The 23,042-nt window shown below is 37.3% G+C and overlaps 2 protein-coding genes across 15 annotated transcripts in view; one reads left to right on the forward strand and one right to left on the reverse strand.

Annotated features, from left to right (window-relative positions):
• The window catches only part of ANKIB1 (ankyrin repeat and IBR domain containing 1), a 159,163-nt gene extending 150,092 nt beyond the window's left edge, over positions 1–9,071 (reverse strand). For 2 of the 6 annotated variants that reach the window (XM_067746443.1, XM_067746441.1), the window contains exon 1: positions 8,779–8,906. Coding sequence is in view for 3 of the 6 variants with exons in the window: in XM_067746439.1 (XP_067602540.1) it covers positions 8,071–8,100 (30 nt within the window). In the remaining 3 variants the exon portion in view is untranslated. Of the gene's footprint in view, positions 1–8,070; positions 8,354–8,778 lie in introns of those variants that run through there. The other 4 variants (XM_067746442.1, XM_067746439.1, XM_067746438.1 and 1 more) reach the window with 4 other exon arrangements.
• KRIT1 (KRIT1 ankyrin repeat containing) overlaps positions 8,486–23,042 on the forward strand; it is a 43,470-nt gene continuing 28,913 nt past the window's right edge. The window contains exons 1-9 of one of the 9 annotated variants that reach the window (XM_067746451.1): positions 8,486–8,871; positions 9,627–9,811; positions 14,152–14,255; positions 15,201–15,360; positions 18,693–18,785; positions 19,949–20,078; positions 21,078–21,321; positions 21,532–21,647; positions 21,878–22,021. In XM_067746451.1, coding sequence (XP_067602552.1) covers positions 14,154–14,255; positions 15,201–15,360; positions 18,693–18,785; positions 19,949–20,078; positions 21,078–21,321; positions 21,532–21,647; positions 21,878–22,021 — 989 coding nt within the window. In that variant the 5' untranslated portion in view covers positions 8,486–8,871; positions 9,627–9,811; positions 14,152–14,153. Of the gene's footprint in view, positions 8,872–9,341; positions 9,854–14,096; positions 14,256–15,200; positions 15,361–18,692; positions 18,786–19,948; positions 20,079–21,077; positions 21,322–21,531; positions 21,648–21,877; positions 22,022–23,042 lie in introns of those variants that run through there. The other 8 variants (XM_067746449.1, XM_067746453.1, XM_067746452.1 and 5 more) reach the window with 8 other exon arrangements.

The raw sequence follows: 23,042 nt of genomic DNA on the forward strand, positions 1-23,042 counted from the left end.
TTGGAATTGGAAGTATAGGAACCAACTTCTGGTTTTATAACACGCACATAGATATAGAAATAATTATGGATGTATATTAGTACATTATACATATATGTATGTCTATACAAACCATCCTTACATACTCATACATTTCCTAGTCCCTATAAGCAATGACACCCCAGTAGCAATGAGAAACTAAGCCCTTAAATCTTTGTTTTTAAACACCATATTTTACAAAAACAAATAACAATGTCAAAAAACAAACAGGGCTCCTTGAAGAAATGGCTGATTCCAGGGCTGGACCAGGCAAAGTACAAGACGAACCAGGAACAGCATGTTCTGCCAGAAGTGCACAATGGATGAGATGGGAGCATGATAGACACAGGAGCCAGCTTGAAGGGGCTCCCACTGTCTAAATCAGGGACAACTTAAACAGCAAAATAAATAATGATAGTAACAAATCACAACACACTAAAATCAAAATCCACAAGTCCTTACTGATTTAATAAACAAATAAATAGGGGAGAAAGAAAAGTTCTACCTTACAATAAAATACCAACTAATACATGTAGAAGGAATAAAAAAAATAGAGAAATATAATTATAAAAGTAGTTAATTCAGGTGGGAGTCATCACTGATACCTACACTGAGGATAGTGAGTAGAGGTTTGATGAGAATCAAGATGCATAATTTTGGAATATCTCTCCACAAATTTTGATCAAATACAAAAGGACACCAATATGATCAAGGTGTTAATTACCAGTAGCAGCATGATTTGACATCATATGCCTGTGGATGCAATGCACCGAGACAGGCACAGCCCTACTTCTGTGATATTCCTGCTAGAAATGCAAGACTTGATTGGAGTCATGAGGAAATATCACATGGACCTAGGTTCAGGGTGATCTTACAGAATGTACTACCTAAAACTGTCAAGGACATGAAAGATGGGGGAAAATGAGGCTGAAGAAGTCTGAAAAGACATGACAACTAAATACAACATGTATTCCCAGATAGGATCCTAGATCAAAAAAGAAAGAGATATTGTTGGGATAGTCGATGAAATAAGAATAGGTTCCTTGGACTAGACAGTAGTGTTGTACCAATGCTTATCTTCCGACTCGGAGGGTTATATAAGAGTGCCTTGCTTTTGAGAAATAGACACTGTAGTATTTATGGGTGATGGAACACCATGTCTACAGCTTGCTCCAAAAGGTTCTGAAAAAGACTATGATAATGGGTATGTACGTATGTATTTATACACACATATACAAACATGTATGTAACATATATATGAAGACAGAAAGAGAGAGGACAGGCAATGGAAGAAATGCAGTAAAATATTAACAATGGTGGAATCTGAATGAAGGAGATAAAGGAGTTCTTTGTACTGTTCTGGCATCTTTTAAGTTTTAAATTATTTCAAAATAGTTTTTAAAAAATGGGATTATTAATATGTGATACAGAACATCTGGTGTTACAGCAAATGATAAGCAGCTACTGTCTGAGGCTAGGAGACAGAATGAAAACCTTGGCTTAATATGTTTATTTACATAACATTCCTTTACAATACCCTGAGGGGAAACATGAATAGGAGGACAATGTTTTATGCCTATTTGGCGTAAAGGCATCTCAATGTTTTTAAGTGAACTTTCCTTTCTCTTCATGGATATTAAATAGGCATTTTACAGTTCAATGAGAAAAGGAATTCTGACTTATTCATCTCTGTGGTTCCAGTACCTAATGCGTTTATGACTTTTGTCAATTATGTCTTGAATAGGAATTCTATCCCCAATATTATTCCAGCCAGAAAATACAGCGATCCTACCAAATATAAAATAGCTAGTGGGAAGCAGCTGCATAGCACAGGGAGATCAGCTCGGTGCTTTGTGTCCACCTAGAAAGGTGGGATAGGGAGGGTGGGAGGGAGACACAAGAGGGAGGAGATATGGGGATATATGTATATGTATAGTGGATTCACTTTGTTATACAGCAGAAACTAACACAACATTGTAAAGCGACTATACTCCAATAAAGATGTTAAGAAAACAAAACACAGTGATCTAAGTACCAAGAATTCTGTTACACTGAAAGGGAAAAACTGTATATGTTAAGCTAAAATATATATGTCAGACTGAGGATCGAAAAATATCAAGGATACCTTTCTTAGGAACTTGGAGGAGGAATAATTATATGCTCTACAGTCCTAAAAACAAGAATGTATAACCAGAAGCAAAAGGCCTTAGTCTAAAGAATGACTAACTGTTGACAGTTTTTGGTTAAAACCAACCAAACAGAACAGAATACAAATGAAATTTGGTGAAAAGAGCTGACAGTGGATGACAATCCTTTAAAAAATTTGAGAGGGGGGCTTCCCTGGTGGCGCAGTGGTTGGGAGTCCGCCTGCCAATGCAGGGGACACGGGTTCGTGCCCCGGTCCGGGAAGATCCCACACGCCGCGGAGCGGCTGGGCCCGTGAGCCATGGCCACTGAGACTGCGCGTCCGGAGCCTGTGCTCCGCAACGGGAGAGGCCACAGCAGTGAGAGGCCCGCGTACTGCAAAAAATGAGAGGCCCGCGTACCGCAAAAAAAAAAAAAAAAAAAATTTGAGAAGGTCTGAAAAACAATTAGACTGAACCATATCATACTGCTGATAAAGCATATATCCTACTAACAGATGAGTAAGGTCATTTTTAAATATGAAAGAATACATTTTTATTGCAGAAACCAAAACTCTCCAAAGCATCAAAGAATTGTCAGAATTGAACTGAGAATGTTTAAAAGCTAAATAGGTTTCATGTAGCTCAATACTCTCTCCTTCCTGGAGAATACGAACATTTTTTAGTACATTTTCTAGGCTCTTGGTCCCACTAATTAACTAGAAGAAAAAAAAGGTTATGCATGCTTGAAAATCTGTGTTACAGTTAACCATAATGAACTTCAGAACTGTCTTTTCAAAGGTTTAAACAACAGCTGAAAATTACATTTTGCTACTATACAATTCATCTGCTCTAGTAAATAAAAGATACTAATACCTTATGAAATTAGAATCTTTCTACTCATAGCGTTATTAACCTGACCTGACCAAGGAGGTGAAAGACTTATACACTAAGAACTATAAAACGTTAATAATGGAAATTGAAGATGATTCAAAGAAATAGAAAGATATCCCATGCCCTTGGATTGGAAGAATTAATATTGTTAAAATGGCCATACTACCCAAAACAATTTACAGGTTTAATGTGATCCTTATCAAATTATCCATGACATTTTTCACAGAACTAGAATAATCCTAAAATTCCTATGGAACCATAAAAGGCCAGAATTGCCAAAGCAATCCTGAAGAAAAAGAACAAAGCAGGAGGCCTAACTCTCCCAGACTTCCAACAATACTACAAAGCTACAGTAATCAAAACAGCATGGTACTGGCACAAAAACAGACATATGGACCAATGGAACAGAACAGAGAGACCACAAATAAACCCACACACCTACAGTCAATTAATCTTTGACAAAGGAGGCAAGAATATACAATGGGAAAAAGACAGTCTCTTCAGCAAGTGGTGCTGGGAACGTTGGACTGCCGCATGCAATTCTATAAAATTAGAACACACCCTCTCACCATACACAAAAGTAAACTCAAAATGGCTTAAAGACTTAAACATAAGACATGACACCATAAAACTCCTAGAAGAGAACATAGGCAAAACATTCTCTGACATACATAAATCATACCAATGTCTTCTTAGGCCAGTCTCCTAAGGCAATAGAAATAAAAACAAAAATAAACAAATGGGACTTAAACTTACAAGCTTTTGCACAGCAAAGGAAACCATAAAAAAAAAAAAAGACAACCTACAGAATGGGAAAATATTTGCAAAATGATGTGACCGACAACGGCTTAATTTCCAAAAAATACAAAGAGCTCATATAAGTCAACAACAAAAAAACAAACAACCCAATCCAAAAATGAGCAGAAGACCTAAATAGACATTTCTCCAAAGAAGAAATACAGATGGGCAATAGGCACGTGAAAAGATGCTCAACATTGCTGATTATTAGAGAAATGCAAATCAAAACTACAATGAGTTACCATCTCACACCAGTCAGAATGGCCATCATTAAAAAGTTTACAAATAAAAAATGCTGGAGAGGGCGTGCAGAAAATGGAACCCTCCTACACTGCTGGTGGCGATGTAAGTTGTTGCAACCACTGTGGAAAACAGTATGGAGGATCCTCAGAAAACTAAAAATAGAATTACCATATGATCTAGCAATCCCACTCCCAGGTATATATCCAGACAAATCTATAATTCAAAAAGATACATGCACCCCTATGTTCACAGGAGCAATATTTACAATAGTCAAGACATGGAAACAACCTAAATGTCCATTGACAGATGAATGGATAAAGACGGGGTACATATATACAATGGAATACTACTGAGCCATAAAAACGAACAAAATAATGCCATTTGCAGCAACATGGATGCAACTAGAGATTATCCTACTAAGTGAAGTATATCAGAAAGAGAAAGACAAATACCGTATGATATCACTTATGTGTGGAATCTATTGGGTTGGCCAAAAAGTTCGCTCGGTTTTTTCCCATAAGATCTTACAGAAAAACTGAATGAAGTTTTTGGCCAACCCAATAAAATATGACACAAATGAACCTATCTATGAAACAGAATCTCAGACAGAGAACAGTGGTGGTTGCCAAGGGGCAGGGAATTGAGGGAGGTTTGGAGAGGGAGGTTGGGGTTAGCAGATATAAGCTTTTATATAGAGAACAGATAGACAGTAAGGTCCTACTGTATAGCACAGAGAGCTATATTCAATATCATATGATAAAACATAATGGAAAAGAATATTAAAAGAAGAACGTATATATAACTGAATCACATTGCTGTACAGCAGATATTAACACATTGTAAATCAACTATACTTCAATTAAAAAAATTTTTTTAAATCACCTACAGGAAAAAAAATTAAAAACTGTTCAAACTATATTACAAGTTCTTCCCCTTAATGAGAAATCTTAACGTCAAATCTTTTCTAGCATATAAGAAGTAAAACAACATTCATCATTACTATAAACCAGAATCTGTATGGTTTATTTTTTTGTTTTTTTTTTAAAGTCTGGTTGGGGGTCATGAATTAGATTTTATTTCAGTCCCTTTGAGGGACAAGAGAAATGAAAGACTTTTTTTAAAAAATAAATTTATTTATTTTATTTATTTATTTTTGGGTGTGTTGGGTCTTCGTTGCTGCGCGGGGTTTCTCTAGCTGTGGTGAGCGGGGGCTACTCTTCATTGCGGTGCGTAGGTTTCTCATTGCCGTGGCTTCTCTTGTTGAAGAGCACTGACTCTAGGCATGCGGGCTTCAGTAGTTGCAGCATGCAGACTCAGTAGTTGTGGCTCACGGCCTCTAGAGCAAGGCTCAATAAGTTGTAGCACATGGGGCTTAGTTGCTCCATGGCATGTGGGATCTTCCCAGACCAGGGATCAAACCCGTATTCCCTGCATTGGCAGGCGGATTCTCAATCACTGCCCCACCAGGAAAGCCCTGTGTGGGTTTGTTAGTTAGCTAGCTACCTATCTATCTACCTATCTATCTATCTATCTATCTATCTATTTATTTATGGCTGTGTTGGGTCTTCGTTGCTGCACGCAGGCTTTCTCTAGTGCGGCAAGCGGGGGCTACTCTTCCTTGTGGTGCGCAGGCTTCTCACTGCCGTGGCTTCTCTTGTTGCACAGCACGGGCTCTAGGGTGTGCGGGTTTCAGTAGTTGTGGCGCATGGGCTTAGTTGCTCCGCAGCATGTGGGATCTTCCCGGACCAGGGCTCGAACTCGTGTCCCCTGCATTGGCAGGCAGGTTCTTAACCACTGCGCCACCAGGGAAGCCCCCCAGTGTGGTTTTTATTTTTTTTAATTTTTTTTAATTTTTTTTTTGATTTCTTTTTTTTTTTTTTTAACATCTTTATTGGGGTATAATTGCTTTACAATGGTGTGCCCAGTGTGGTTTTTAAATGGAGATAAAATACTTCTTAGGACACTTCTAAGAATTAAATGAGATAATGTAATAACTAAATGCAGGGTAGCTAGTGTGAATTAAGTGCTCAATAAATGGCCTTTACTGTGTTAATTCTTATTAACACAGTAAAGGTTGTGAAACAACCCTGAAATATGGTCAAGTAACTTAAAAACCTATTAGAGATGTCTGTAAAAGCATATGGATAAAATCACAGTCAAATATCTAGACTGGCAAATTCAGGGAGGAAAGGAATCTTAACTTATTTATCCTTGTAGTTCCAGAATCTAACATAGTGCCTGGTACACAGAGTAGGCATTCAATAAAGGTTTACTGAAATGAAGTGAGTATGAAAGTAAGTTATCTAGAAAAGAAAAAAAAAAAGAGGTAATCTGAGGTTGTCTGAAAAATAAACGTAAAGAGTCACCAAATTACTATTCCCTAAGCAAATCATACTTTAAGAAAGAAAACAAAATACCTAAGCATTTTTAGAACCATGCACAGAAAATCCTCTCAGACTGGTCTTTTTAATAATGACTGAGTCACTCTCAAATCTGTTTTGGCAAATGTGTCATATATAAAGTTCAATATTAGAGAGAAGGATTTTTAAATTTCATCTAAATAAATGTTCATACTCAAAGAGGTAAGAAGTACCCAAAACACTTGAGGAATCTTTCCTAACTTCCATTCAAGAAGAATCAGACTTAATTCATAGTTCTTCCATCTATTTATACATGAAAATTAGCTTGAGCTTTTACCTACAAGTAAGTTGTAAATACACATATTTCACTTTCACAAGTTCAAGTGCACCCCAGAAAAGGAAGAGGAAAGAAAGAAAACCAACTCTCTCAAAAGTGGGCAGTGTTATAGGAGTATAAAAGAGTAGCAAACAAAACTTCTCTCCCATGTCTCAGCAGCCACCTGATAGAGCCCACACTTATGGCACGCTCTGCATGGTTTCAGAACACTTTCATATTGAAAACTCAAAATTCCCAGTGCAATGGGCACGGGAAAAAGCATAATGTGAAAACACAGTCCTATCTTTTCCACCCTACGTCCAAGAATGATAGGGGTCAATTTACTGTTTCTAAGAAGGACCTTTTCAAATTATTGCCCATCACCTCACTACAGCACCCACTCTTCTTATTTGCAAACTGATCAATTTTACGAAAAGCAAAAACCACACCCTTAATAATACATTCAACTCTGTGCAGCGCTTGGCTTCTGACACAAGCCGGTAAAGTACAATTCCAGAGAGACAGCTAGAGATACATCTTTTAAGCCTAGTTCAAACTAAAATTTGTGAACAGTGTGCAGTTACAAATCAAATAATAACCTCAAATCAACTGCTAGAAGGAGGTTTTGAAAACAAAAAAATCATTATTAAACATTTACCTTTCTGAACAAAATGACGTTTTCTGAAAACAATAACCAAAGCTACCAGTCTAAACTAGAGTAATTTAGAGAACAATAACAAAGAACCTGTAGTTCACAGAGGAAAATCATTCTTAAATTATCATTTGCTTCCTACAGTACCTGGAAAAGTACAAAATGCATGAAGTCAGCTAAGAACTATTGTCCAGTCACTGACAGCATTAGTTACTTTTTAGTCTAATTTCTGGAAAGTTCTGCTGTGGTAGTTTAAAAAGGAAACCAAATTTTAACGAGAAAAAATGCCTAGTTTAAAATCTGGAAATACACATTGAAGATATTCACGGTTAATTTTTTTTTTTTTTAACTAAGAAGCAGGAAGGTGACAGGCACAAAGGTGTGTAACATCTGTAGATGGTTGAGCCAAATCAGTCTCTATGAAATTAAGGATTTAAGGATTTAAGATAATATCTTGACAAATATAATCTGACATGATCAAAAATCACTTTAGTTTTTTTTAACCACTAACAAAGCAAAAACTTCCAATACAAAGATTTTCACATCATACACACACACACTTTAAGAATTAAATGTAAATTCAACACACTAAAAAATTATCTAAAGGTATCCAAAATACATTTGAAACATCAGACTTTTGTTTTCACATTGATTTCTCAGACCTACTAGTAAATCTTCCCTGGAATGGGTCTTCATTTCAATACAAGGTTGTTCAATATGCCACTTCGTGTGAATAGAGCTTGTGAGACATCCTCAAAACCTCCTCGGGAGTTCTTAATTTACAGCTCTAATTCCAGTTTCCTGCGACTCAAACAGCAACGTACAGAAAACAGCTTATACACAGGAAGGGAGAGGAATGAAGGTCCAGGGGAAAGGTCCATTCTTTTCTGGTAGCAGAAGATGCAAAAATAAAGGTTCTCTAGAGCTATGTGCCCCTATCCCCACCCATCATAGCCCTTCACTTTCATCCATCCACCCGCTCAAGACTCTCGAGCTCACGAGAACAGCCGAACCCGTGGCTTTCCACGTCTCAAAGAATGGGCGGGGGAAGCTGTGAGGTCCGGGGTACAAACAGAAAAAAAGGGAGGACATAGATCCTTTGAGGACAGAGGGACAAGAAGATGCATCCAGATGGTGAGGATGGGACGTGCTACCGAAACACAGAGGCTTGCAAATTCGCTGGGAGAAGAGCTCCCAATGGGTCAGACAGAGGATGTTGACTGTTCAGGGATGGGGACACACAATCCTCCACAAATGAAGGGAGGCACATTTGCAGGAGTCCCGGAAGGGCGTGAACTCGGTAGCGCTGAACTCGGAGCCGAAAATAGGTTGAGACAGCCTCAAAAAGACCAGTACGTCGAAGCTGAGACTTACGGTTACTTCCCGGACTGAGGGTAAGGGTCGGATGGACTCCGCAGCTCTGCAGTTCTGCCGCCCCTGCCTCTCGCGCCGAGCCGGTGACCTCAGGTACTCCCTGCGCCCCACCCACCCGGGCGGACGCCCCTCCTCGCGCTGCACCCCCTCCTCACCGGCCCCGGTGCGCCCGCCGGGCAAAGGCTGCCGGGGCCGAGGGTGCGCCCTGGAGGCCCGCAGGGAACTCTGCGAGAGCTGGAAGCGCCTGCGGCGAGGCTCAGACTGGGCGGGCGCCCCCCATGCCTCTCCGGCCGCCGCGCCGCCTCACTCGGGGGAGGAGAAGAGGGGGCGGTGGCTCTTGCCTCCGCCTCGCGGTCAAATCCGGCTCATGCTCCAGCCTGGCCCGCGCTTACAGCCCGGGCCGCCCCCTCCCCTCCCCCGCCTCCGGTTCAGCCGCTGGCGTGCCCACTGCCGCCACCACCCCAGTCCCCGAACCGCCCGCCACCTGCCCCAGACAGCCCTCAGCCCCAGCTAGAAACGACAGGAACGGCAGTAGCTCAGCAGCCGACCCGGAAGCTCTTCCACCACCAACCGCGAGGCTGCGAGGGGCGTGAACCCGGAAGCGATTTCTTCGCCCCGGTAGCATCGGGATAGAAAGCTAAGGCCTTTGAAGATCTGGAATCCCCTAGTTTGGGGAGGGGGTGAGGTGTGTATGGCGCTGAGCTGGGAGGAGAGGGAAGGCCAATAAAGAGCTTGTGGACAAGAGGCTCTCCGAGTCCAGAGATCAGAGCTCTCGAGGCGCGGGGTGCGGAGGGCGGCCGAACACGCCGGGCGGCTTCTGGTGGCGACCGACTGTTTTCCTGTCACAGGAAGTTGGGCCTGGCCGCTGGGAAAGTGAAGGGAAGGAGAAATGAGAAAGCGGTGACGGTCCCCCGCCCCCCAGGTGACTGTCCCACCCACTGAATTGAATGTAGTGGCCCGGGAGGTCCTCGGCCCCCCACACGGGTGAGACGAGGAGGAGCACGATTCAGACTCCAGCGAGAGAAACGGAAAGGTAGGAGGCCGAACTATCTCCATCCACATCTAGTTTTTCCAGGCAAGGACTTTACTTCTTACAAGTAATTACAAAGACGCCAAAGACCCTTTTTGGGTGGCGGCTCTCTGTGCAGAGAGGCGTGCACGTCCTTTTCCGTTAGTGGACGCTGATGGGCGGTGGCGGAGGAAAAACCTCCTAGGCAGAGTGTTGATTTTTGTCATTTCAGGAAAAGCGATTCACAACTTGTCCTTGGAGCTCACCGCTCCTCTCTTTCCCTCTCTACATCTTTTAAGGCTTTGGGCTTTCGTTCTTTGCTCGGTTCTCCATGGTGTTTTTAGCTTCACCAGAAATCTTTGATCTAGCTGACCTGACTCGGGACCTCACCTCCATGATTCCCTTCTCACTCTTGGAGAGTTTTCGTATCTTCAGTTTGCTTGCAGATGCTTCTCTCAGCATCATGTCTTTTAACTGCTTTGATGATGTCCTCATCTTATTTTGGGGAAAATGTCAAAAACTCAAAAATGTTTTCATAACAGTAGGAAAACAAATAATTCATTCCATGATCTTTTCGACTTAAACCCGAGTTAATGTGTTAGTTGGTTTCCCCTTCGAACTGGGTCGAAGAACTATAGTAGCAGTTGATATAAAGCATGTTTAGATATACTACGGATGAAATCATGCTCCCCCAAATAACCTCCTTAAATATACTTGTAGGAATTCATTTGTTTCCCAATTCCACTATTACTTAGTTCCTTCTCTGTTAGCCAGATTTAGTATAATTGCATTCAGAAGGTATTTGAAGATTATTAAATATCTTAAATTACAGAATAGAATGTCACTTAACAGAAGGAAAGTACTTGAAAATTACCGATGGTACTTTTTGATACTACCTGATGATTGGTAGAACTGGTTGAAAGGACAAGGACAAAACAAGCTGTGTTAGAAGTAGCACCAGTGACTATTTTCTATTCTGCTTTATTATTACTTCCTCTCTTTTTATTACTATAAACCAGTTTGAGTGGCAAAAGGATGAAATTTTTAATGGTCAACATATCCCTGTAGGGGAAATCTTACAGATATTTAGTTGCCATCACTTCTCTCTAATGTAACAATGCTTTAAAATATTAAATTGTTCCAGGAGAGTGGAGAAGTGGCATGTAGCTACTCCACCTCAGTTTTTTTTTCCTGTAAAATGGAGATAATAATAATACTTCATCAGGTTTGGGGGAGAATAAAATGAGTTAATGCATGTAAAGCACTTAGCACAGTGTCTAGCACATAATAAACATTATAGGTGTTAGCACTTATTCATATTATTTTAAAAGCATAATAACATGGGTTTTATTAGGTTGAAAAACATTGCTTAAGGATGGAGGAGAAGGGATCAGGAACATCCTACAGAACCCTAAGATAATGCTCCTTTTTTTGTTTTTATTCATGAAGTACACTTTCTGATCATTATTGGTAATTTCTATTAGCATGTACTTTGTAAATCATCTTGTCAATTTTGACTTCTGGTAACTAAATTTACAATACCTATATTCATGTACTGAATCTTCTCTTTTTCTTCATTGCAAACAACTTTTAAAGTTTGTCCATCTGGGGAATTCCGTGGCGGTCCAGTGGTTTAGGACTCTGCCCTTCCATTGCCTAGGGCCCGGGTTCAATACCTGGTCAGGAGACTAAGATCCTGCAAGCCTTGCAGTGCGGCCAGAATAAATAAATAAAGTTTGTCTATCTGTACTCTATACAGCAAATGTTTCTCATTAAAGACATTATTGGCAGTTTGTTCAACAGGACTGTTTTTAGTAAAGATGTTAACAAACCTCCCCCCATGGGGACTAAATGGCATCTGTTCACCCCATTTCTCCCCAGTCATAGTGACGAGAAATGCCCGTACAGATTTTCAAATGATCCCAGGTAGGTATCACTCCCAATTGAGAACCACTTCTACATATTTGTAAGGCTTTATTAGTTAGGCAGCATATTATCATTTATTCTTAAGCATTTTCCAGAAAATGCCACATATTTCCTATTGGTCACTTGAATCTTTATCTAAAATTCAGTCTAAACACATTACAAATTTTAGTTATAGCTTTTTCTGTTATTTTTAGCTCAAATTACCCTCTTCCAATCCTTTTGCATGTGTTTCTGCCCTGGCAGTTTTGCCTTCATATATTAGTAGCTTCTGTTCTTTTCCTCACTTAAGCCTTTGTTTCCTTCTTTCATGTCACTGGAAGTATGTATATTTCAAACATTCAAGTATGAATATTTCTTGAAACTCAATTTTTAGAATCTTTGGGGTACATTAACATTAAATGGCATAAAAACAAAATGCTATAACCCTCATGGTTTTTTAAAATTATATCACATTTGTTTATCTTTTAAAAATTGAGTGTATTGTGCAATACCAAATATTCTAGAGAAGTGATAAGTATTAACAAATAAAGCTTTTTGCTAATAGATGTTTTTTTAACATGAGTTGACCAGCGCAGGAATTGATTTGCTTTAAATCATGTTTAGAAAACTAAGAATTACTTGATTTCTCTTTTTAGGTGCTTAGTAGAAAAAAGGGTTTCCATAATAGTGCCATATATGTTACAAAATGTATTCACAATGCAATGTCTTTCTTTTGGGGGCTGGCAGTCTTCAAGGAGGCATCCATATATTTCAAAATTTGTTGGGTTTTATTATCTTGAAGTCATTGTTAATCTGAGGTGAAAAGTAATTGCTAAATGGAAATTCTGAGAAGAAAAAAGCCTCATCTTTTTCACTTAGTATAGAAAGTGCTGTTGTATGAGGTGGGTTTTAAGATGATCTTATGGAAAAACTGAACTGAAAATAATTCCACAAGGTATAGAGTGAAAATGAATGTCTTCAAAACTTTTCACAAAATGAAATGTCTCAATCCTAATGTTTTCTGTAGTTTCTCTGTTGAGATAGCTGTAGTTTCTCTGGATCTAAATCAGTGAACATTTTTATAATCTAAAATAAAATATTTTATAATTTATAACTAAATTTTATAATTTAAAATAATTTATAAATTAAAATAATTTTGTGCAATAATTTTAATGGTTCTTTTAATTTTAGGCTAACATTTACTTAAAATGTCATAAGTTACTGGATTTTAAAAACATTTCTTTTAAAGGAAATTTTCCAGTTATAAGGCAGTGGAAGGAAGTAAATTAAAGGCTTTTGTTATTACACAAGGAAGCAAATTAAAGGTTTCAAAATGACTATTAATTGCAGTTGAGAAAACAGTAAAGTCCTCTATCTCCTCTCAAAAGATATTCAAAACCTTTCTTGAAAATGAGCTCTTTTTTTTCTATGAGAGTTGGGGCAATAAGGAAATCATTAAATATGAACAGGTCATTTTAATGCCTAATGGACTTTAAAAAAAACTGAAGAAGGTTCATCTCACCATGGCTAGGAAAGCAACTCCTTGCTTGATGTTCTTTTAGAAATTTACTGGCATATAAATGAGAGGAAGTTTTTTTAAAACAAATAAATAAAATATATTCAATACAAAGAGATTTGTTTTAGTCTAGCCATGAAAAAAAATTAATAATAGCACTTAATGAAGAGATGGAACTATCAAACAACCGAGAGTGCTTGAACTTCAATTACTTGTTAGAAATTGCCTAATGGAGACTTCAAATTAGTCTGGGGAAAAAAGTGTTCATGTGTATGTATATTTAAATATATATATTATATATTTGGAAGAAAATTTTTGGATTATGTAGGGAATTGATAACGGAAGTGGGAAATATTCTTAAGTCATCATCAGAAAGCTTTTATGAACTGACTAAATGTTTTTGAGTCTGTGATAGGCAGCTCCAGTGAAAATTATAAACTATCCTTTAGTTCATCCAAATGTCAGATATCAAAGTTCTTTTTAAAGATTCTGGAAAGAATGTCAATGGCAGCTATCTATTTCTAGCTTCCAAACTATTAACAGTATGACATTCACTTGTGCAATTTATGGAAAATAAGTGGGTACTATTCTAAATTGCTAGTTCAAGCCATTTTTTACTTAGTATTTACAAGACATTTTATAATCATATCACCTTTTTATAGGTCCAAAAGGCAGATTCTTATGCTGTTAAGACCTATGAAAGTATGTATCCCCATTTTAAAAAACAAAAATCTACCTTTAATAGGAAAAAAGGACAAAGTAATCTTAAATTATAAACAAAGGTTTTGAATGGTAACATATTATCAGTTATCTCTGACTTGCTTTTTACATAGTATATGTATTCTAAGATAGAAAAATCAACATTTTATTTTTTAAATTGTTTTTCAGAGTGGTTATGTGTCCTTTAATTTAATCTTTCAAGGGATTTCTTTGTTTTATAAAGCAATGGGAAATCCAGAAAACATAGAAGATGCGTACGTTGCTGTTATTCGGCCAAAGAATGCTGCCAGTCTCAATTCTCGGGAATACAGAGCTAAGTCATATGAAGTGAGAACGATTTACTAACATTTGATTTTCAACCATTGAATGTCATTCTCCATTATCATTTTCATTTACATATAAAGTATAACCATAGCCTGTAAATTCTTGTTGATAACCTTGATCTTGACAAGCTAGAATTTACAGTCGTAGATCTGCCCATCATCATATCTTTTCCGCTACATGTATTTTGACCATTTTTCTATTCATTGATAGGGATAAATTATTAGATATTAAAAGTTACTTATTTGAGTTTTACTTATAACTTATGAGAGTTTGGTTTTTAGTACAGTTTATGGAATGGCTCTCAAAAATTGAAAAAAAATTTGCAAAATTCAGCTTATTCAAAATTCCAACCTAAATTTCGTTCTTGGCTGTTTTCCCAAAGAACTATTTTTAAAAGTTCATTAAAAAATATCTTTACCTTTAATTAAGTTTTAGGCAATTAAGTTACTTCTCTGTCGTCTTGAATACATATATTAGTAAACATGATTGAGGCTCCTGCCAAAAAAAACCCAAAGCAGAATTGTTATCTTTTCTATGCAGCAGATTTCAAGCATCATAAAATGCTTCTAATCTAATCTAACTTGAACTAACTTCTCTAGTATTTTGCTTTAATTGCTTTTTTAAGGTTAGTTTTCTGAAACCTATTAAGGGATACTGCAGGGGTTCTGAGGAGACTACTGCTTCAGCAGTGCTCTGACTTACTGGTTCTCAGTCTTGGCTACACTGTTAAATCACTGGGAAACTTTAACATTTCCAGTACCAGGACCCCACTCCCCTGACGTTCTGATTTAATAGGTCTGAGATGAAGCTGTGCATTGATACTGTTTTGAAAGAGTCTAGGTTATTCTTATATGCAGCTAGGGTTAAGAAAGACTGCTGGCTTATTATATTCTAGGGCAAGTAAATTTAATTTTAAACACTCTCTTAATATTATTTTTCTCATCTAAGATTTTGTTGCATGAAGTTCCCATTGAAGGACAGAAAAAAAAGAGAAAGAAGGTTTTGTTGGAAACTAAACTTCAGGGCAACAGTGAAATAACACAAGGCATATTGGATTATGTAGTAGAAACCACCAAACCAATTTCTCCTGCAAACCAGGGTATCAGAGGTAAGAAACTTTTCTTTTTAACACAGTTGGCTTTAAATGCTTGTGGAGAAAGACATTTTAAAAAGTAGATTAAAATCAGTTTCTTTTTATGTTCCTTTTCATTTGAAAAACTTGAAAAAGACTCAGAAATTTCTAGGGTTTTTTTTTTAAGGTGCAGCCAAGCCCCCTTCAAAAAGCAACTTAACAATTTTTTTAAGTTAAAAAATATTTTTGAAATGTTTAGATAATTTTAAGTAAAAAAAAAATTGAAAATATTTAAATTGTGTTAATGATTTGTTCAAGAGAGAGAGGAAGCCAACAGGTGGCTTAAAAATTAAAAGAAAGCACAAAATTACTTTTGTTAGAAGTATATTTCCCTAGATAAGTATCTGTGAACTACTATGTTTGTTTCTCTACTCCAGGACAAGAGAAAACTATAAACCTCTCTCCATAACTAAGTAACAGTTAAGATTTTGTGTATTAGAGCAAGTCCTATAAATTACCAGTCAGCAGAGGTTTTCTTCCCATTTGGTCACAAGAAGAAGATCATTTTCAATGAGCCAAAATAAATTGTAGAAGTATTCACCCTGAAAGGTTCAGGCCTCATTAAAAATATTAGATAATCTATAGCCTATGAAACTGATTAAACATTAATGATCAATTTTATCAGGCTGTGGCCTCACAAGAAGCATATAGCAGAAGTTACAGAAATCATATACTCTGTCCAGGATTCAGGCATTATAATTAAAAAGGTAAAGCTAATTTCAGTCAAACAGCAGTTGAAAACAGTTGTTGATAGTGAGGTAAAGCATACCTCTCTGTGCCTAGTTTTCAGTTTTTTAAAGCTTATTTAGTGTTTTTTTCTATTTGTTCATCTTTATAGAGATTAGTTGTCTAATTCATCTCTCACTAAAGAGACTATTTTTGTTGCAGAGATAAGGCTGAATCCTGTAATTTGATTTGTTGGTTATTTGGGATAGTTGTTCTCTAGAGATAGCTGAACTAAGCCTGTTTCATAACTTCTGGAGGTACCATTCACCATATTTATCTCCCCAACTGGTAACCTCCTCAATAGGGCCTGCAGGGTTTTTGTGGCTTGGGGCTCTAAGCATTGTAACTCGAGATTATAAGAAGTTCCTGCATAAATTTACAGATCTTTGATACACATTCTGAGTACTACAGAGAGAATCCCCTTTCCCTAATTATCAGATTGACTTTTTAAATAAAATGATCTAGAAATTGATCTTAGCTAAAAAGGGGGTCTATCCCTGTGGGTGATCAAGGCAAGTGAAAGGCTCTTCTTTTGGATGCCACAAATTTGTCAGCCTTTTCTACCTCAGTCTTGGACTTCTCTGATAAATTTTCATCCAGATTTGTTTTACTATCACTAAATTGTTATAGTTATCAGGATCTATTCTGAGATCAAATTACTGAGACAAAGTCTGAGCCCAAATCACATATTTGAGCTGAGATAGACAAGTCATAATTTGCTATGAATTAGCCGAACTCTACCACTTGGTTCATTTACCAAGCAGGGGGATATAAGTGATATCAGTGTTAACAAAAATATCCCCCGGCCCAGAGGGCTGGGTAGTTTTTCTTAGGAGAAGTTACAAGTGGATAGGCACCCTGAAACATGTCTAGCACAATTATATCTTATATACTTAGACAGTAGAATGTACTAATACATTTTCAGGCAGCTTTTAATAAGAGAAATGAAAGTAAAGAAGTTTTACTTAACTAAATAGACAGTTATATCAATGAACCATGCCATACCTGACTATCCTATTCAATTGAGGTTTTCTAAAAGTGTGAAATATTTTTATAGAGTAATATGATTTCTTATATAAGCATCACATGAAAATTACCAATGACTTTATAATAGCAGTAGTTGTGCCTTTTTGTGCAGTGCTATATATAGTTTATAAAACACTACCACAATTACTTATTAATGAAATTCTTAAATTGGTCCTGTGAGTTAGTATATAGTCATTTTTACATCTGTAAAATGGAAATGCAAACATAGGTTGTCACCTACAAAAATCATATTCCCATTAGTGGAGGAGTTAGGACTAGAACTTCATTTCCCAACTTGTAATCAGTGCTTTTCTTTCCCCGCATGACAGATCTCACAGTTGCATATATAATTTGCAAAGTAGGCAATTAAACAATGGATCAGAACTGGATTTAGGGAAGCTGCAAGGCAGGAAAGATTAAGTGGGACAAGACCTCAAGCCAGACAAAAGAAATATTGCCTCTCAAATTTATTAGAATGTATCTAACACTTATATTTTGTACAAGTGTCTATTTTGTAAAAAATTGTTTGGGGGCTATAATAATAATGTGCCATAATAATCACAAATATTGACTCCAGCATTTTGTGAATGAATAAAGCTGCTTGAGCTCATATTATCTACCTGTCCGCAGAAGGCATCCAGCCAGGCATTCCTACCTGGGTCAAGAACAAGGTTCTATTTCTTGAGATGGGGAGATTGGAAGGGTTGATAAAAATTATGACAAAGATATCCAGAATATGAAAGGTTTTAGAGTGAAAGACTTGTAGGTTGTTATTTATAGCCCCCTTGCTGCCAAATCAGGAACAACAGACTAAGTATAAGAATGGTGGTTACGGGCTTCCCTGGTGGCGCAGTGGTCGGGAGTCCGCCTGCGGATGCAGGGGACACGGGTTCGTGCCCCAGTCCGGGAAGATCCCACATGCCGCAGAGCGGCTGGGCCCGTGAGCCATGGCCGCTGAGCCTGCGCGTCCGGAGCCTGTGCTCCGCAACGGGAGAGGCCACAACAGTGAGAGGCCGCGAACCGCAAAAAAAAAAAAGAGAGAATGGTGGTTACAATTCAGAACAACAGTTTATAGCCCAATCAGATTTTAATAAAAACTGAAATTGAGAGTGGAGGTTGAATATTAAATGAAGAGCTGCTAAACTTTAAGACTTTGCAGTTTATGTACACTACGCTTCTTGGCCAGCTTAGACTTTAGTGAAACTCTTACCATCTACATCCCAACTGAATGAAGTATATGCCTGTTCACCTTGCAGGATGTGTTGCTGTTCAGCTGCTCTATCAGTCCTTAGCAGGATGGTTTTCCTTGCTACGTATAGGAAGCTTCTCTTTTAGTGAGTCAGAACAGGGGATCTATTGGTTGATTGTCCACAGAATGATTTACATTATTATCAGAATTACCAGTTTTTATTAGTGCCCATAATAAAATTGACTTTTTATATTTCAGTTCCTCTTAATACTGCCTTTAAAATATTTTTTTCTAATTCTCAAGGTAATATATAAGATTTTAAAAGGCCCATTATTTTTATCTTTACTGACTTAAAAAAAATGATTAGGAAAACGAGTGGTACTAATGAAGAAATTTCCTCTGGATGGGGAGAAGATGGGCAGAGAAGCGGCATTATTTATTGTTCCATCAGTTGTCAAAGGTAAAGTCTAAGTTTCACCTTATGAATCTTTGTATACCTTAGGTGCTAAGCTAAAGTCTGTTGAGGAACTTAGGAATTTGGATTCATAGTTACTATTGTAATACTATTATAGAATACATGTTTTTAAGATAATGGAAGATGGAGAAATTTGTTACTTAAAAAGATGGTTTGATTTCAAAATAATATTCAGGCTTCCAGACTGATCAGTAATATTTTTGTTTCTGTTTTTAAAAGTAGAACAAAGAAGTGAGGAAGGAAGCCATAATCGAAACAAAAAGTTTTTAGCTTATAATGAGGGATTTTTCAGACTGTGTTATATAGGTAGAATAGAAATAAAAATTTATGTATTTTGGAAAATTAACAGATTATGATCAGAACCTATCTTATATTTGGGAAAAGAAAGTGTCAGTAATAGTTCTAAAATACTCTTCCCAACAGTAGTGGTAATATTTAAAGAACTTAGATCTAATATGAAAATTTAATTTGAGCTTTGACAAGGAATTTATCCTATTATGCTGGAATAATAGAAAAAATATTGAGGTTCAGTGCAGACCATGCAGCCCACTAATTTTGTGTTCTGGGCAAATCACCTCTTTAAGCCTCACCTCTTTATTTGTAAGATAGATACCTGCTCCTACTTGGTTCATCGTGCTGGAAGAATTCAGTGAGGTATTAGATGTAAAAATCACTTTGGAACCTGTAGAGTACTGGCCTCATGTAAGGCCGTAATAATACTAATGATATATTAATGACCCACTGTGGACATCTCATCAGACTGCTGCTACACAGTACTTACACGTATTTTATTAGCCAGCTCTATCATTACAGAATTTTTTTTTTCCCCAGCCATACTTAGGTTAAACAGATCAGTATGTTAAATGGTGCTGGAAACCTTATTATTAATCAGAATTTTACAACATTGTTGAGGAAGAGAAAGGGGAAACAATTTCTGTAGTCCTCCAGGATTCTAAATCCTGCATTCACCCAAATGGATAAGGTCACAGAGCTGGCCAGCAATTGAATCCAAGTCTACTAATTTAAAATCTAGAACAATTTATGTTATACTTAACAATTTTTTTTAACATACTGTGTACTTTTAAATAAAAATCATGCAGTCGTAAACCTTTTATATGATGGCATAATTCTTCATTTTTCTTTTTCAGATAATACTAAATATACGTATACTCCAGGATGCCCAATTTTTTACTGCTTACAAGATATTATGCGAGTCTGTAGTGAATCCAGCACTCACTTTGCTGCACTTACAGCAAGAATGTTAATAGCCTTGGATAAGTAAGAACTGCCATTAAAAATATTTTTTAATAAATCAAATACATGTTCATATTAGATATTAGCTCTGAGAGATAGAAATTCTTTTGGAAGAAAATAATAAAATTAATAATATATATATTAAGAAATGGTAAGTTTTTGAAGTATAATATAAAAATTTTAAACCCCAAAGACAAGATTGTCCTGATTTGCTTGCAACATGTTAAGTTTATTCTTAGAAAATGACAAAGATTGCCCTGGCCTAAGAATTAAGATTCCTTTGTTATAAAACTAGATTTAGTATTGATTTACCCTTATCAGTGAACAAGTCGTTTCACCTGTCATGCCTTTTGTCTTTCTGTAACAGCAGGTCTAATGTCACCTACATCTCAGTGGTTTAAATTTTTAAAGGGCTTCGTGTTTTTTGAAAAGGATTTTAATTATTATTTGTTACATGCATTAAAAAAAATAGTTTGCTATGTCCAATAACAGAACTTTTATTTACAGTAAATGAAGTACTTAACACTAATTAAAATTATAAAAATCCCGGGACTTCCCTGGTGGCACAGTGGTTAAGAATCCTCCTGCCAATGCAGGGGACACGGGTGTGAGCCCTGGTCCGGGAAGATTCCACAAGCTGCAAAGCAACTAAGCCTGTGCACCACAACTACTGAGCCTGAGCTCTAGAGCCCGCGAGCCACAACTACTGAGCCCGTGTGCCACAACTGCTGAAGCCCATGCACCTAGAGCCTGTGCTCTGTAACAAGAGAAGCCACTGCAGTGAGAAGCCTGTGCACATCACTGAAGAGTAGCCTCCACTCGCGCAACTAGAGAAAGCCTGCGCGCAGCAACGAAGACCCAGCAGAGCTAAAAATAAATAAATAAATTTATTTTTAAAAAAAATTATAAAAATCTGAATGTAGTATTAGAAAGAATCACACATCAGAGTTGGATAGTAGTTTAGTTTTTTCATCTTCACTTTTTAACAAATACATCTACTACCTCTTCTTTTTATTTTGCCAGGTGGTTAGATGAACGTCATGCACAATCTCACTTTATTCCGGCTTTATTCCGACCTTCTCCTCTTGAGCGGATAAAAACTAATGTTATAAACCCTGCATATGCTACTGAATCAGGTCAGACAGAAAACTCACTACATATGGGCTATAGTGCACTAGAAATAAAGAGTAAAATGTTAGCCCTAGAGAAAGCAGATACCTGTATTTACAACCCTTTGTTTGGATCAGATCTTCAATATACAAACCGGGTAAGAGTTGAATGAATTTTGGCTTTGATTTCAAAAGACATGTCATTTCAAATGTAATTTTTTTTCCTGAGATAAATGCATCTATTATTAATTGTAAACATTAAGATGACATCCGTACTTAGCTCTATTTTTATACATCAAAGTCAGGTGTCTAAAGCTCAGTATCTAAAGCTGTTTTTGTTTTTGTTTTGTTTTGTTTTCCCTTTCTAGGTAGATAAAGTGGTAATAAATCCATACTTTGGTCTAGGAGCTCCAGACTACTCAAAAATCCAAATTCCCAAACAGGAAAAATGGCAGAGAAGCATGAGCAGTGTCACAGAAGACAAGTATTGTTCTGGTTTTCCTTCACATTGCTTTTTAAACACCTAATTCTAATGTTAAAATACTGTTTAAAATGATATATGCAATTAGTATGCAATGTAATCATTACATAAATGATTTAGTTTACAGCTGCTCAGTGAAACATAGCTTTCATAGATATGTCACATTTGTTTCAAAACAATATGAATTTCAACAGTGCCTGTTTTTTTTTTTCTTCTTTTCTTTTAATGATTAGGGAACGACAGTGGGTAGATGATTTTCCTCTCCATCGAAGTGCCTGTGAAGGAGATTCGGAATTATTAAGCCGACTTCTCAATGAAAGATTTTCAGTCAACCAATTAGATAGTGACCACTGGGCACCCATTCATTATGCATGCTGGTAAATAGATTATTCTTTTGTTTTTAGAAAGAATGAATCCTTAGTTTATAAATGTTAGTGCTTCTTTTCAAAGCTGTTCTCATTCCAGCCACTTTTTCCTATACCATGTTTGCCTTATGAGCTTTCTCTGTAGTAATCTTTGATTACTGTGTATGTGCCACACCGTTCAGATTTACAAGGTCTGCCCCACAGGAAAAGTATCATTAATGTTTTCAGGCATCCTGAGGTCATGCAGTAGGATAGCTAATGACTAGCAAGTGCCATTGCACAGCACACAGTCCCTTATTCACCCTTGCAATTTCTATTGTTTCGTACTGGAGTTGTGTTATGTTTGTTTATCCTTATTATATTTTATTTTATTATTGTTATTATTTATTTTTTATTTTTGGCTGCGTTGGGTCTTCGTTGCTGCGTGCAGGCTTTTCTCTGGTTGCAGTGAGTGGGGTCTACTCTTAGATGCAGTGCACAGGCTTCTCATTGCAGTGGCTTCTCTTGTTGCAGAGCACGGGCTCTAGGCACGTGGGCTTCAGTAGTTGTGGCATATGGGCTCATTAGTTGTGGCTTGCAGGCTCTAGAGCTCAGGCTCAGTAGTTGTGGCACATGGGCTTAGTTTCTCCGTGGCATGTGGGATCTTTCCAGATCAGTGCTTAAACCTGTGTCCCCTGCATTGGCAGGCGGATTCTTAACCACTGTGCCACCAGGGAAGCCCTATCCTTATAAAATTTTCATGTGTTAGCTACTTATGATTTGACCTTGCATCATGTTAGAAAAGTATTCTTTTAGTTCTTTGGAAAGCTGTGGTATCAGGAAACACCAAAAGTTTTCATTAGAATTAAAGCCTGCCTTTTTTTTTTTTTTTTTTATGAGAGGGATTAGCTCACAGGATTGGAGTTAGCTCTTTCCACTAGTTGCCCAGTGTAGTTCTTGCTCTGGTACTCTTCTCACATAATAATAACTCTTCCCCTCAGCCTGGGTTACGTTCTTAAATTTATGTTCGTAGCAGTAGTTAACTATTTGCTGT

Source organism: Pseudorca crassidens, chromosome 8, assembly GCF_039906515.1.
Source record: "Pseudorca crassidens isolate mPseCra1 chromosome 8, mPseCra1.hap1, whole genome shotgun sequence".
Lineage (NCBI taxonomy): Eukaryota > Metazoa > Chordata > Mammalia > Artiodactyla > Delphinidae > Pseudorca > Pseudorca crassidens.